General features: G+C 44.4%; 1 protein-coding gene across 1 annotated transcript in view; it reads right to left on the bottom strand.

Moving 5' to 3' along the window:
• Positions 1 to 13,013, bottom strand: part of MCM3AP (minichromosome maintenance complex component 3 associated protein) — a gene marked incomplete at its 3' end in the record, with an annotated part of 108,259 nt that overhangs the window by 28,422 nt on the left and 66,824 nt on the right. The window contains 3 exon segments of the mRNA XM_082261772.1: positions 3,814 to 4,204; positions 9,580 to 9,677; positions 9,760 to 9,997. Of these exon segments, the coding sequence (XP_082117898.1) occupies positions 3,814 to 4,204; positions 9,580 to 9,677; positions 9,760 to 9,997 (727 nt within the window).

Below are 13,013 nucleotides of genomic sequence, written 5' to 3'. Positions count from 1 at the left end.
GCATGTAGGCATCCTCGATGTCGATAGAAGCGAGAAGAAATCCCCCCGATGTAGGGACTTCCACTACCGCGTGAATGGACTCCACGCGGAACCTCTGTACTCCCATCAGCAGTTTAGCGCCTTGAGGTCCAGAATTGGATGTACCTTGCCTTCCTTCCTAGGAGCTGTAGAGAGATTTTAGGAAAAAACCCTGAAAACGTTCCCGAAATCGGAACCGGCCCTTGAAGGCACAAGTCTTGCACTACCCCAAAAGAGACCTGTAAGTGACCTGGGGACAAGCGCAGGTTGGAAGAGAAGAACCTTTCCGGAGGATAAGACCGAACTCTATCTCGTAGCCTGACCGAATAGCTTAGTGGACTTACGTGTCCTATACCAGGGAGATCCATGGACCCGGAAACCAGCAAAGACATCTCCCCACTCCAGATACAGGTGAGGGCACCCCTTCATGCAGAGGCAGCTTTGTCTGCAGGTCTGGAAGAGCCTGCTCGCGGCCTGCCAGAGCAGGTCCACTTGGAACCTCCAGTGGAGGCCCTGACTTTTGATCCCTTGTCTTGAGACCCTGAGGGATGAAAAAACCTCTTCTGAGCCAAGGAGAATCGCCCACGTCTATGACTGGGCTCCTTGCCCTTGGTAGCCTGCGAAAGAAGAGTACTCTTCCTCCATGAGACCCTTATCGATGTCATCCAAGGAAGCTCCAAACAGGCAATCCCCTACAAGGGGAAGATCAGATAAAGCCTTCTTAGAAGTCTGGTCCGCAGACCAGTATTTCGGCCAAATAATACGTCGTAGGACCACTGCTGATACAGACACACAAAAAATTAAAGGAGCCACATCCAAGAGGCATTACAGATAAAGTGTAGCCCCTGGACCAACTGATCCGCCAGCTCCGCAAAGACAGGAGGAAACCGTTTCCCCTTCAGGTCCTGGCATAAAAGTTCAGAGCTTGCGACACCAGGGCAATAGTAATTACCCGTCTAAGTGCCGAACCAGCCACAGCGAACATATGGCTGGCCAGAGCCTCCGCCCTCCTATCAGCTGGATGCTTAAAGGCCAGGGACTCCTAAACCGGAATGAAGGTAGCGTTATTTAACCTGGAAACCGGCGAGTCCACCACAGGTGGTACCGTCCACCTTTAACAAAGTTAATCCTCATAAGGACACCACAAGCAAAAAGCGCTTAGGAGCCTTTGACGCAGCATCAACTGCAACTTCCATTTTTAAAAAGTGTCACGCATTGATACAAACAGTGCAGCCACCATCGCCTTTTCATGGCTAGAGGAGCAGAGGAATCATCCTCACTATCTGAGCACTCAGAGTGCCTAGACACTGACCCCCTAGGGTCGCTAAATACTAAGCTCACCCAGGAAAACAATCAGAGAAGGCCGCCAACTGCGATCTTGCAAAGGGGACATCGACGAAGGGCCCACGAATGGACCCCGCAGAAAAAAAAACAAGGGGATATGGCACCTTAAAAGGGGGCCATCTGCCGTGATGCAGAGGCGTAGGTAGGGTACCCCGGTGGTCCCGCAGCGCTAAAAGAGGCAAGTGCCCCACACAATAATGGCAGCAAGGCTGTCATTAAAAAATGAAGCCCCCCCCCACAGCGCAACCCCTTCCAAGGGAGGCGCCAAGCTGACCACATGGCCTAGCAGGCCGCAAGCCGCAGCCTAAATTTTTGTGGAGGCCCAGCCACAAGTGCACGGATCCCAGCCCAGCAGATGTCCAAAGGAAGAGTGGGGGCTTTAGCTAAATGTACTGGGGCCGCCCCCCTACGGAGGCACCCGACTCAGCCGCAAAGGCCTAGTAGGCCACAAGCCTTGGTCTAAATTTTTTTGGGCGCCCAGCCGCTTGGATGCGAGCCCCCGCGGAGCCGACCACCCAGGGACAGCGGAGGGGAGGCAGTGGCTTCAGCCATCCTCACAGCGGCCACCTCACTTAGTTTACGACTAGTAAGCCGCAAAGCCATAACCTAAATTTTCGGCCAGATCCGCGGATGCTAAACTATCAGCTCCCCCAGCTCAACAAATGCCGCACAGAGGACATCCCTGCCCTAGTCACCAACCCCCAGGGTGTAAGGGAACACGGTTAAACCCCCCATTGAGCACCAGAATTACCCAGGTCAGCAACTCCAACCAGCCCCACTTAAGAGCATGTGGCAACACAGCCAGCTCATAACCTCACAAAGGGAGGGGGGCCAAAAGACCCACATTGACTACCAAAATTTTAGAGGGGCTGGGTGAAGGGAGGGGGCCAACTTTCACCCCAAAACCCTCCGGGAGCAGAGGGGGACAGCTACTTACCACACCAGGAAAAGGGTGGGCACCGCTCCAGACAGACCACCGCTCCATCGTAATGTGGGTGCTGTTGGCCAGGAGAAATGCTGCGACTCAGGCTGAGGCCAGGTCGTATGCATCCTCGTGAGTTCTTTACCTCGCAGGCCAGCCCCGGTCCAGTGGGGCTATGTCGCAGCCAACCCAGCGTGGAACTGCGGTCTGCACGAGCTCGCTGACCAGACTGGGGCAACCTTCTGGATCTAGATTATCCAGTCCGTCGCCCAGTCCGGCAATTGATTATAGATTCTCACAGGAAAAAAAAAAAAAAGATAGAAATAAATTCCATTGAAAAAGAAAAAAAAATCTCCAGGACCAGGGGTCCCAGCAAGGAACTAGGTCCTCTAACTAGGCAGAAAAAAAACTGCGTGCCTATAGCGGAGAATGGGTGTATAACCCCAGGCAGTCCCAGGGGGTATACGCTCTCTTCCTGCTATAGTTACTCAGTTTTGTTACAAGCAGTGTGAGGAAAATTATAACGCCACAGATGGGTGGGTGCTGTGTGAGAAATGTATTTTACGGTAAGTCAAAAATCCCATTTTCTCTTTCGTTCATTGACGGACACAGCTCTTGTCATTCTTGACCATTGGGACGTCCCAAAGCAAAACCTTGTGGCCAAAGAAAGCATACGAAGATGCCAACACATCCACTTTATAAAACTTTGTAAAAAAGTGTGCACCGACGACCAGGTGGCCACCTTGCAAACCTGTGTCACTGACTCCTGATGATGGAAAGCCCAGGAGGCACTAAGCGCCCTAGTAGAGTGTGCATTGACAGGGAAAGGAGGAACCTGACCCCTGATGGAATAGGCCTGAACCACCGTCTGCCTGTTCCATCTGGAAATGGTAGCAGAGGAAGCGGACAACCCTTTGCGATGTCTATCCATGAGCACAAATTGAGTCCGACTTCCTGAAAGACTCCTTAACTTCCAAGGCATACAAGGCAAAATTTCTATCTAAAAAATGTTGCCAGGACCAAAGATCCTAGCAAGGAACTAGGTTGTTACTCCTGACTAGGCAGAAAAAAACTGGGTGACTATAGCAGGAAGAGGGAGTATAACCCCTGGGACTGCTTATGGGTGTAGCCAGAAAGAAAATGGGATTTTTGACTTACGGTAAAATCTATTTCTCTGATGTTCATTGACAGACACAGCACCCACCCCTCTGTGGATTTATAATTCTCCTGACACTGCTTGTAACAAAACTCAGTAACTATAGCAGGAAGAAGAGGGAGTATACCCCCTGGGACTGCCCATGGTGGTAGCCAGAAGTTTTTTTCTGCCTAGTGTCCTACTCCTGTAGGGGGCAGCAAAACCCAATGTTTAAGAATGACAGGAGCTGTGTCCATCAATGAACGAAAGAGAAATCATTTTTTGATTTAAAGGAGGCCCAGAAATACATACTAAAATATATTTTTAACCAAAGTTTAGTGTCACTAAACAGCTCAAGCTACCAGCATGCAATATTAAAAAGTGAACTGCTCACATCCTTCTGGAGGCTTGTCCATTTCTGGAATCTGAAAGGAAAGTACAGCTTTCTTTAGCCAAGAAAGGTGTTCTAGACTGTTCCAGTCCATAGGTGGCATAACAAAGCTTCCCCTTGAAGATGTGAACTCTGTCAAAGGCCAGGACAATTCCACAAGTCGGCTTGATGAGACCACCTTTGCCAGAAAGGCGATTGCACGGTTATATAAATCAACGATCGCTGCAGGGTCCTGAGAGGGAAGGCCAAACTTTCTACGTATCGACAGGTCATGATAAAAAGGATCACTGAAGGCATGATATACCCCATCCTCTATAAACTGTCGGAACGGAAGTGCATGTAGCTGCGGAGAGCGGGGGCAATGGGAGAGCAAGAACTGTACAGCAGAAGTGACCTGTAAAGAAGAGTGAGAATGAGAGTGTGTTATATAAAATTAAAAAAAAAAAAACATTTTTCTCCTGTTATACACAGTGATTAAATGCATATTTTACTATGACATGCACAGAGCAAAAGCAGGAAATAAGTTATAAGAAAATGACTTCGCTTTGAATAGATCTAATATGTAGATTCATACATAAACCTGAATGCCACAGTTTGTTTAAATCAGCATTGATCGATGCGTTCCACCAATCAACAACCTCATCCCGGAAATTCAGAGGCCAGTAGAGTTTTTGTTACTGTATTGCTGAATGACAGGATGGGATGAAGGCCTTGCAATGAGCAGGGCTTTGCAAAGAGTAGCATCTTTGACACACCAAACAATCTGAAGGAATTAAGAGTCACTTGCAGTGCTGGAGATGCCGAAAGGAACAGGAGACTCTATTCCACATTTTTTGGTCGGAGGTGCGAAAGATCCCTCAACAGTTTATGGACTTTCCAATACCAGAGGATCCTGCCTTCATCCTACTTCATTGCTCACAAATTCCTCTTAGGACATATAAGAAACCAGACTTTCGTCACATGCTTAAAGCATCTGAGCACCACAAACCAAAAATGCCATTTAATTAATTTCTATTATTCAAAGCAAACTCCCCCAACCATCCATGTCTTCATGCTTTATTTTGCATTTACTTCATGCCCTTAGCTCAAGTAGGCATACAGGAGAGTGTGCTTAGATGAGAAAACCCTCCTTCTCCCCTCCCCTCCTGAAGACTCCTGGGATGTATGACATAATTTGCCTAGGCAGGAAACCAGGAAGTAACTGAAGAAATATAAAAAAAAAAAAAGTTTAAAACAAGTAAATAAGATACACTTTCTTATCTATTTTCTAATGCTAAAAATAATCAATATTGATTAGGAGAGTGAAGTTCCACTTTAATGCTGACAGAGCTCGTATTACATTACATTGTGCTGGAAGGATCCCATTCCTCCTTCCATTGCCATGTGGCTCAACAAAGTCCACAGCATTAATGCTCTAGTCTAGAGCAAGGGTCTTCAAACTATGGCCCTCCAGCTGTTCAGGAACTATAATTCCCATCATGCCTAGTCATGTATGTGAATGTCAGGGTTTTACAATGCCTCATGGGATGTGTAGTTCTGCAGCAGCTGGAGGGCCGTAGTTTGAGGATCCCTGCTCTAGAGGATTTAGTGCTCACCGCCCAAAACAAGAGAGAGCAATACACTAAAACATGGTCATATTGGAAAATGTTTGTTCGGATTAAGGCAAGGCTCTACTAGAAAACTGCTCCAGTAAAGGAAACCATAAACATTTATGAATAAAGTCACATTTGCTGCGACTGCAAACGTGCCACATCTTGAATATCTGTCATTGAAAACGATAGAAATCAGAATGTAAGACATGAGGTTGTCTACAGAATACCACACTCAATCATACAAAAGTATATAAAAGTCTACATGGGTGGTGGTGCCCAAACTTCAAAATAAACACAGAATTTTTAACACTTAGTGCCAGTTGACATTTGTGCGATGCGGGAACGCTACGAATATACAGCGTGTTCCCGCATCGCATCCGCACCCCTGGCAGTCCACACTGCCATATGCGATACGCTGGGGGTGTCAATTAAGAGTTAACGACACCCCCAGATCAGATCGCATATCGCAGTGTGATCTGAAAGTTCGCACAGAATCAGATCGCACTAGTGTGAACCACCATGCGATCCGATTCTGCTGCGGACCAAAAAAGGGTCCTGTGCGTGTTAGGTGCGATTGCGGTGCGAATTCAGCCATACAAACTGTATGGCTGAATTTGCACCGCACAGAGATGGCATGTAATTTTAGGAGCAGTGCGCTCCGAATTACATGCAATCTCTGTGATCGCACAAATGTGAACCGGCACTTAGTGAATCAATCACATGCGTTTCTTAATCCAAATATAGATCAAAAGGATGGACTTAGTAAAGATACCCACTAAATTATGTTCCCAGATCTACCGTAAAACCATAAAAATTTTGTAAAAACCTCCCTATCTCTGCTGAAGCTGACTTGGGCCCCTTTCACACTTACGCAAAGTAAAAGTGGCGTGATTTTACCGCAATTTTAACTTGACTTGAAGCAATTCCTATGGACCTCAAAACGCATTAAAATCGACCCAAAGTAATGCAGGGACTATTCTGAATTCATTGCGACTTGAAGTCACACAGATAGTAACGGTACTCAGTGGAAAACATGGAGTATGACTTGTCATGCGACTTTGCAGTCCCAAGTCGCAGGACAAGTCGCACAAGTGTGAAAGGGGCCTTACTGAACTCTCCATTATTCCAAACTCAAACCAAACCGATATCTCGGCACGCTTATTTATCCTGATATACCATCATGAATTAGAAATGCGTGGAACGTTCATGTATACGCCAATATGAGGCGCCCATTATAAATGAGACCAAACCTAGATGGTAAAATAAACTGACTGACCGCAGACATTTTATGTAACTTTCTGATATTAAACATTCCATACCAGTTCAAAAGGTGGGTGGCACATGCAGCGACTACCTACGAAAAACCAGCCACAGACAAAGAAAGTCCGTGTCCAGGTGTAATTACTACAAAAGTGATTACATGCAAGCGGCTGTGAATAGCTGCGTGCATGGTTCGGATCCAATTGCTTTTAATGGGGCTTCCAGCATATGCAAGAAACCTTGCTAAATCTCCCATGGGTAATCACAAGCTGGCCCATTTGCAGGTGTGAACAGGGATTAAATCTATGGGACTGACATTTATTCGTTTTTGCATTTTCTTTAGTCCTGATACAGCCCTAAATGCACAAGCACAAAGGCATTACATAGATTCTTCAAGATGGTGCCTGGCTCCCCCAAGTGCAATGACATCTTAAAAGTCCTGCCTGCCGACGCGTTGTGCCCCTACAGGCTTTTTCAAGGCTTGATGAATCCATGTAATGCCTTTAGGCTTGTGCATGCTGTTATCTGACACAAGTAGGTGTCTCTTCTAAATGTGAGCGCAATTCTTTTACTCGGTTTGTAATCAATAAATCTATTTGGCAGTATAACACTGTTTGGATTCTCTATGCATAGATGTTCTATGAACAACCTATGCAAGAACTGTAGACTATCGGAATAAGAATAAGATCAAGGGGCTGCTGATCCGTGGCTTATATTACCAAAAAGCTGTTGACAATCAAGAAATTAAGGGGTACACTTTTCCAGGTTAGGAGACACCTGATTGGGCACCGGGGTGACAATGTGTTTGGTGCCATCCTGGTGGAAGATTTCAGATATTGTCGAAGGATATATGTTTATAGCACATTATCTGAAAGATTATCCATGGACATTCAATTTTAATTGGATTGTGAATGGGACTCTTTCACGTTTGTGAATATTCACTTTTTTATGTTTTGGTTAAGACAATCTGTTGCATCATTTACGGTGTTCGTTTTTTTCATATATATTATGCTTCACAATTTTTTTTCGCTACGATTAGGAGTTAATAAGTGATTAGAGTTATTTTTTATGCTGAGGAGCGCTTCACTTTCTGTTACATATATTCATTGATACATGTGTGGTGATTGCATTGCTAAGTGGCTGCTGCTCTTCTTTTTAGATACAAATTTGTTTTATATAGATTTATATATATCTGTTTATTTCGTTTTATTATTTTTCCATTAGCGTTGGGGTTCTTCTTTACAAATAATTTAGGAGGGTTTGATTGGTAGCTTCAGTAAACACAGGTCTTTTTTTTATAGTATTTCAAATGTTTATATCTTAGATTTGGGAACATGGGAATTTTGTGAGTTTCTTGAGTAATTCAGTCTTTTGATGTGATACTTTTGTACAATAAAGAATTATGTATTAAACATATGTGGTCGATGCCCTAAGCTTTTCCTCAATTAAAAATTTATTTTTTCATTAGACTTATCAGGGAGTCCACAACCAGATATCAGCATTACTGGTAGACTAACAGGTATATCTGTGCACTTGTAGGGATAAAACATGGAAACGTGGATGTATTGCAGACATGTACTGGATATGTTCTTAACATTTTTCCCTGACACATAGTTTAAGTCAAGAAGTAGCAATTTTATATTTTCAGCTTGGAGAACTCACACATCAATGTACTCATCATTAAAGTAGAACTATAGGCAAAACTTTTTTTTTCCCCCCATTTTGAATAGAGTAAGGGAGTGTTCGATATTATCGAGGGCCGATATGCACTTTGTTCGATATTATCGAGGGCCGATATGCAATTATCGGAATTGGCCTTTTGATTTACCGATATTTCGGAAAGTGCTCCCCCCCCCCCCGCCGCCTTCCGCGGCTCGCCCGTCCCACCGGGAGACCCGGGCATCCTACCTTCACCGCCGCCGTCTGCCCGGGTCTCCATCTGCATCGCCGCCGTCTGACCGGGTCTCCATTTTGTTTGAATTCGGCGCCGCCGAGTAACTGGAAGTGATGTCATTAAAAAAAAACTTACAGCATTCAAAACAGCCAAACTTGGCGTTTTGAATGCTTTACAGAGCAGAGGAGGGATTTGGGGTCTTTTAGATCCCCAAATCTCTCCACCACATTACCTGTAGACATTAAAAAAAAAAAATATCAGCCAATATCGGCTGATACCGATATCCGATGACCAAAATATTGGTATCAGCGGTAAAAAAACGATATCTGTCGATCAATAGTTCTAATCCCTCAGATTTTTTTTTTTCCGCCATCCGTGTCCCATTGCAGAGACTTTCTTTCACTTCCTGCCCCATTGTCAAAACAGGAAGTGGGAGGAAATCCCTGCAAATTAGGGGAATTCTTTAGGGATCCGCAGGTCACCAGAACTAGTGTCCCCTTTGGAAGATTTCCCCTCCGTTACTTTTCTGGGGACAACCCAAAATTTGGGATTTTCTTTTACCTTCACTTTGATAAACAAATAGGGAGGGTGAAGTTCCATAACGGACACATACAGCAATAAAACATGACTGGTGTGATAATCCCTCTCCTCTCCATCCAAAACTAAAAAAAAAAAAATGTTCTGCCTTTAGTTATACTTTAATTGCACAACAGTCAGTACCTTGGCAACACAAGTGCTATAAATAAGATTCTAATACAAATAAAGTTAGGGCTAATGCTCATAGCCATGAAAAACGGTCTTTAATTAGTAAACATTTAGTTCTAAGTTTTCCTATACGGATCGAATATTATGATGTGAGCATGTAAACATTTTCTTTGGAAGCTGCCTGTGCCCTAGCAACAGAGAACTAATGATTCAGCTGGAAATAGGACATATATTGAGAAAGGTATGGCAGGCTCATGTTTATTGCTAACAATTACATTGGAAAGTTAATGATATGAAAACATGCACAGTGTAATTTACCACTTCAGTTCCTTTCATGTTAGTCACAGTTTCTGGTACTGACAGCACAATGTAATCTGCAATGAGTTCACATGATACTAGGTCCTGAAGGCCAAGTTCTGTGTAAAGAAAGACATGTTAAGAATTGAAATGTAACAGTTCCTATCATGCCAAAGAAAAAAAAAAAAAAAAAACACTGACCTTCCTCTACATTTTGCTCATTTTGAGAAGATCCTGGCACCAGCACAGCAAGACTTGGTGCTGGCCAAAAGGGCTTACAATTCAGTAGCTGCTTTAGCTGCAAGATTGCCGAAATCCAGTATTCTTCAGTTCTTTCAAATGTAAATGGTAAGAGAAACACAAGGCTGTTGGTTCCCCATAACTCATTCTGACATTCAGCTTTGTCTAGCTCAGAATCTGTAAGAGGACCATGTACTGCCTGCCAAAAGACAATATGTAAACAAAAAATTATTCACAGAATCATGCAAGGACAGAGAGACCCCGTTCACACTGGTTTGACTTGTCATGCGATTTGACAGTTCCAAATCACATGACAATTTGCACCCTATTGTTGGCAACTAAACCGTTCAAATTGGTGCTACTGACTGCGGTGCCACACCGATTTAAAAAAAAGAAAAAAAAAAAAAAAAAAAAGGTTCCTGCGTTATCTTTTGCAATTACAGGTGCGACTTGCATAGACATCTGTGCATGAAGTCACACAGATGTCATGCAAGCTGCACCTGAAATGGCACTGACCTGCAACTTTGAAATCGTGCTACTTCGAGTGAAGTAGCATGATTTCAAAGTCCTATTTGTTAACTTCATGTACAAGAGATATAGTTGTTTAATATACTGCCATCTTGTGGTCATTTCGGTTACTGCATCTTTTTCAGTATTCCCTCCTATTCTATGATGTATTTCCCCTTCCTGTCTAGTTTGGTAGAATTTCCTTTTCCTGTGTAGTTTGTGTGGAGGTGAATTAAAGGACGGATTGATGAACCACGTCGTGTCTGTGGATTATTTACATGGTAGCAGAGGATGGTTTCCAACTATAGAGTACCGCCTAAGTTTGACGAAGCCAGACCATACGAGTGCTGGAAGAATGAAATTAGTATTTGGAAACTTGTTACGGATCTGGACAAGAAGAAGCAGGCACTCGCGGTTGTGTTGGGGCTTGAGGGGCGAGCCAGAGAGACCGCTTTGGAGATACCTGCGAGCGATCTAAACGAGGACAATGGGATGGAAACTTTGATAGCTAAGCTGGACTCTGTATTTTTGAGAGAAGAAAAAGACCGCGCTTATGAAGCGTACTCTCATTTCGACTCGATTTCTAAAGACAGCGAGGTGTCCATGACAGACTACATCATAGACTTTGAGCAGAGATACAACCGCATGAAGAGGTACACCATGACCTTGCCTGATGCTGTGTTAGCATTTAAACTACTGGACACGGCTTGTCTTGAAGAAAAGAGTAGGCAACTAGCACTTACAGCGTGCACGGATTTAACATTTGCATCCATGAAGTCAGCGTTAAAACGCATTTTCGGAGGAAAAACCAGTGGAGTGAGCGGAGGCAGTGAGACTCAAGATGCAGCGTTTTTCATGGAGCAGAGGCCACCGGGTAAATTCAAACGGAACAACAGCCAGTCACAGAGCAGACAGTGGCAACCACAGCAAGGTACTAACCCACTCGACAAATATGGTAAGCGATCAAAATGCGCAATTTGTCAGAGCACATACCATTGGGCCAAAGACTGTCCTCATCGGAGAAATGAAGTAAAGCTAGCAGAAGATGAAAATGTTGAGGAATGTAACATTACACTGTTTACAAAAGTTATGACGGACTCGGAGATTTTCCTAACTGAATCACTGGGATCAGCTATCATTGACAGCATGCACACGTACTGTCTGTGGTGAAAAGTGGCTGGATAGTTACATGAAAGACCTGAGCCAAAGCCAAATAAACAAACTGATGCAAACAGAATCTTCAAGCTGCAGACCTTTCAGATTTGGTGATGGTCAGGTGGTACACTCCAACAGAAAGGTAAAGCTTCCCGCTAAGATCGGACCAACAAAATGTCACATTGAAACGGAAGTTGTTCCTGTTGATATCCCTTTACTGCTGAGCAAAATGGCTCTAAAGAGAGCGGGAACTGTCTTAGACATGGAGAATGACAAAGTTGTCATGTTCAAGCAACCAGTGCCTCTTGAGCTCACTAGTTCGGGACACTACTGTGTTGACATTAGAGATGGTAATACTGAAGTGGACACCAATGTAAGTGAAGTCCTTGTCATCACAGCAGCGATGTCTACAAAAGAGAAGCATAAAGTCCTTTTGAAGCTTCACAAACAGTTTGGCCATGCCTCTGCAGACCGGCTGCAAAGGCTTATCCTCAGCTCTGGAAATACTGACAAAGACTGTCCAGTTATTCTGCAAGAGATCATCCGTGACTGTGAGGTATGTCAAAGATACAGCAGGACCAAGCCCAGGCCTGCTGTCGGTTTGCCTTTAGCCTCAGAGTATAATGAGACGGTGGCAATGGACTTACATGAGCTGGAACCTGGCATATGGTACCTCCACATCATCGACCATTTCACACGCTTCAGCGCTGGAAACATTGTGAGAACAAAGAAAGCATCTGAGATCGTCAACTCTTTCATTCACTCGTGGATAAGTGTTCATGGTGCCCCAAAACGGATATACACTGACAACGGTGGTGAGTTCAATAATGAGGAGATAAGAGAGATGGCAGAAAAATTCAACATCGAGATGAAGACTACAGCGGCATACAGTCCTTGGAGCAACGGGCTGCTGGAGAGACACAACATGACTCTGACTGAGATCCTCCTGAAGGTGAAAAGGGAAAATGGGTGTGGCTGGCAGATTGCTCTAGACTGGGCTTTAATGGCCAAAAACAGTATGATCAATGTGCATGGTTATAGTTCACACCAGCTGGTGTTTGGTCATAGTCCTAATCTTCCCTCCATTTTGGTTAATGAACTGCCTGCTCTAGAAGGCACTTCTATGAGTACTAGAGTAGGACAGCACCTAGCAGCATTACATGCTTCCAGAAGAGCATTCACAGAGGTGGAATGCTCAGAAAGAATAAAAAGAGCTTTACGAAAGCAGCTCAGGCCTACAGATGAAAAGTATGAGACAGGAGACCGAGTGTACTACAAACGAGCAGACAGTACGGAGTGGAAAGGTCCAGCTGTAGTTATCGGTCAAGATGGCTCTGTAGTGTTTGTCAGACATGGTGGTATACTTGTCAGAGCACACCAGTCCAGGCTGAATAAAGTTAATGCACAGGATGAGGATACACCTGTACTACCTGATATCACTGAAAATAGTAAAGAAAAAGAAAATGTAATCCACACTGATGGGTCAGAGAATTCAGATGATGAAATGAGTGTCAATAGCGAAGTGCAAATCCCTGAAAACACAGACACTGATG

The sequence above is a fragment of the Pelophylax lessonae genome (genome assembly GCF_965119305.1).
Source record: "Pelophylax lessonae genome assembly, chromosome: 6".
In the NCBI taxonomy this organism is placed as follows: Eukaryota; Metazoa; Chordata; class Amphibia; order Anura; family Ranidae; genus Pelophylax; species Pelophylax lessonae.
The sequence above is the reverse complement of the archived record's forward strand: the minus strand, read 5'-3'. Positions and strand labels throughout refer to the sequence as shown.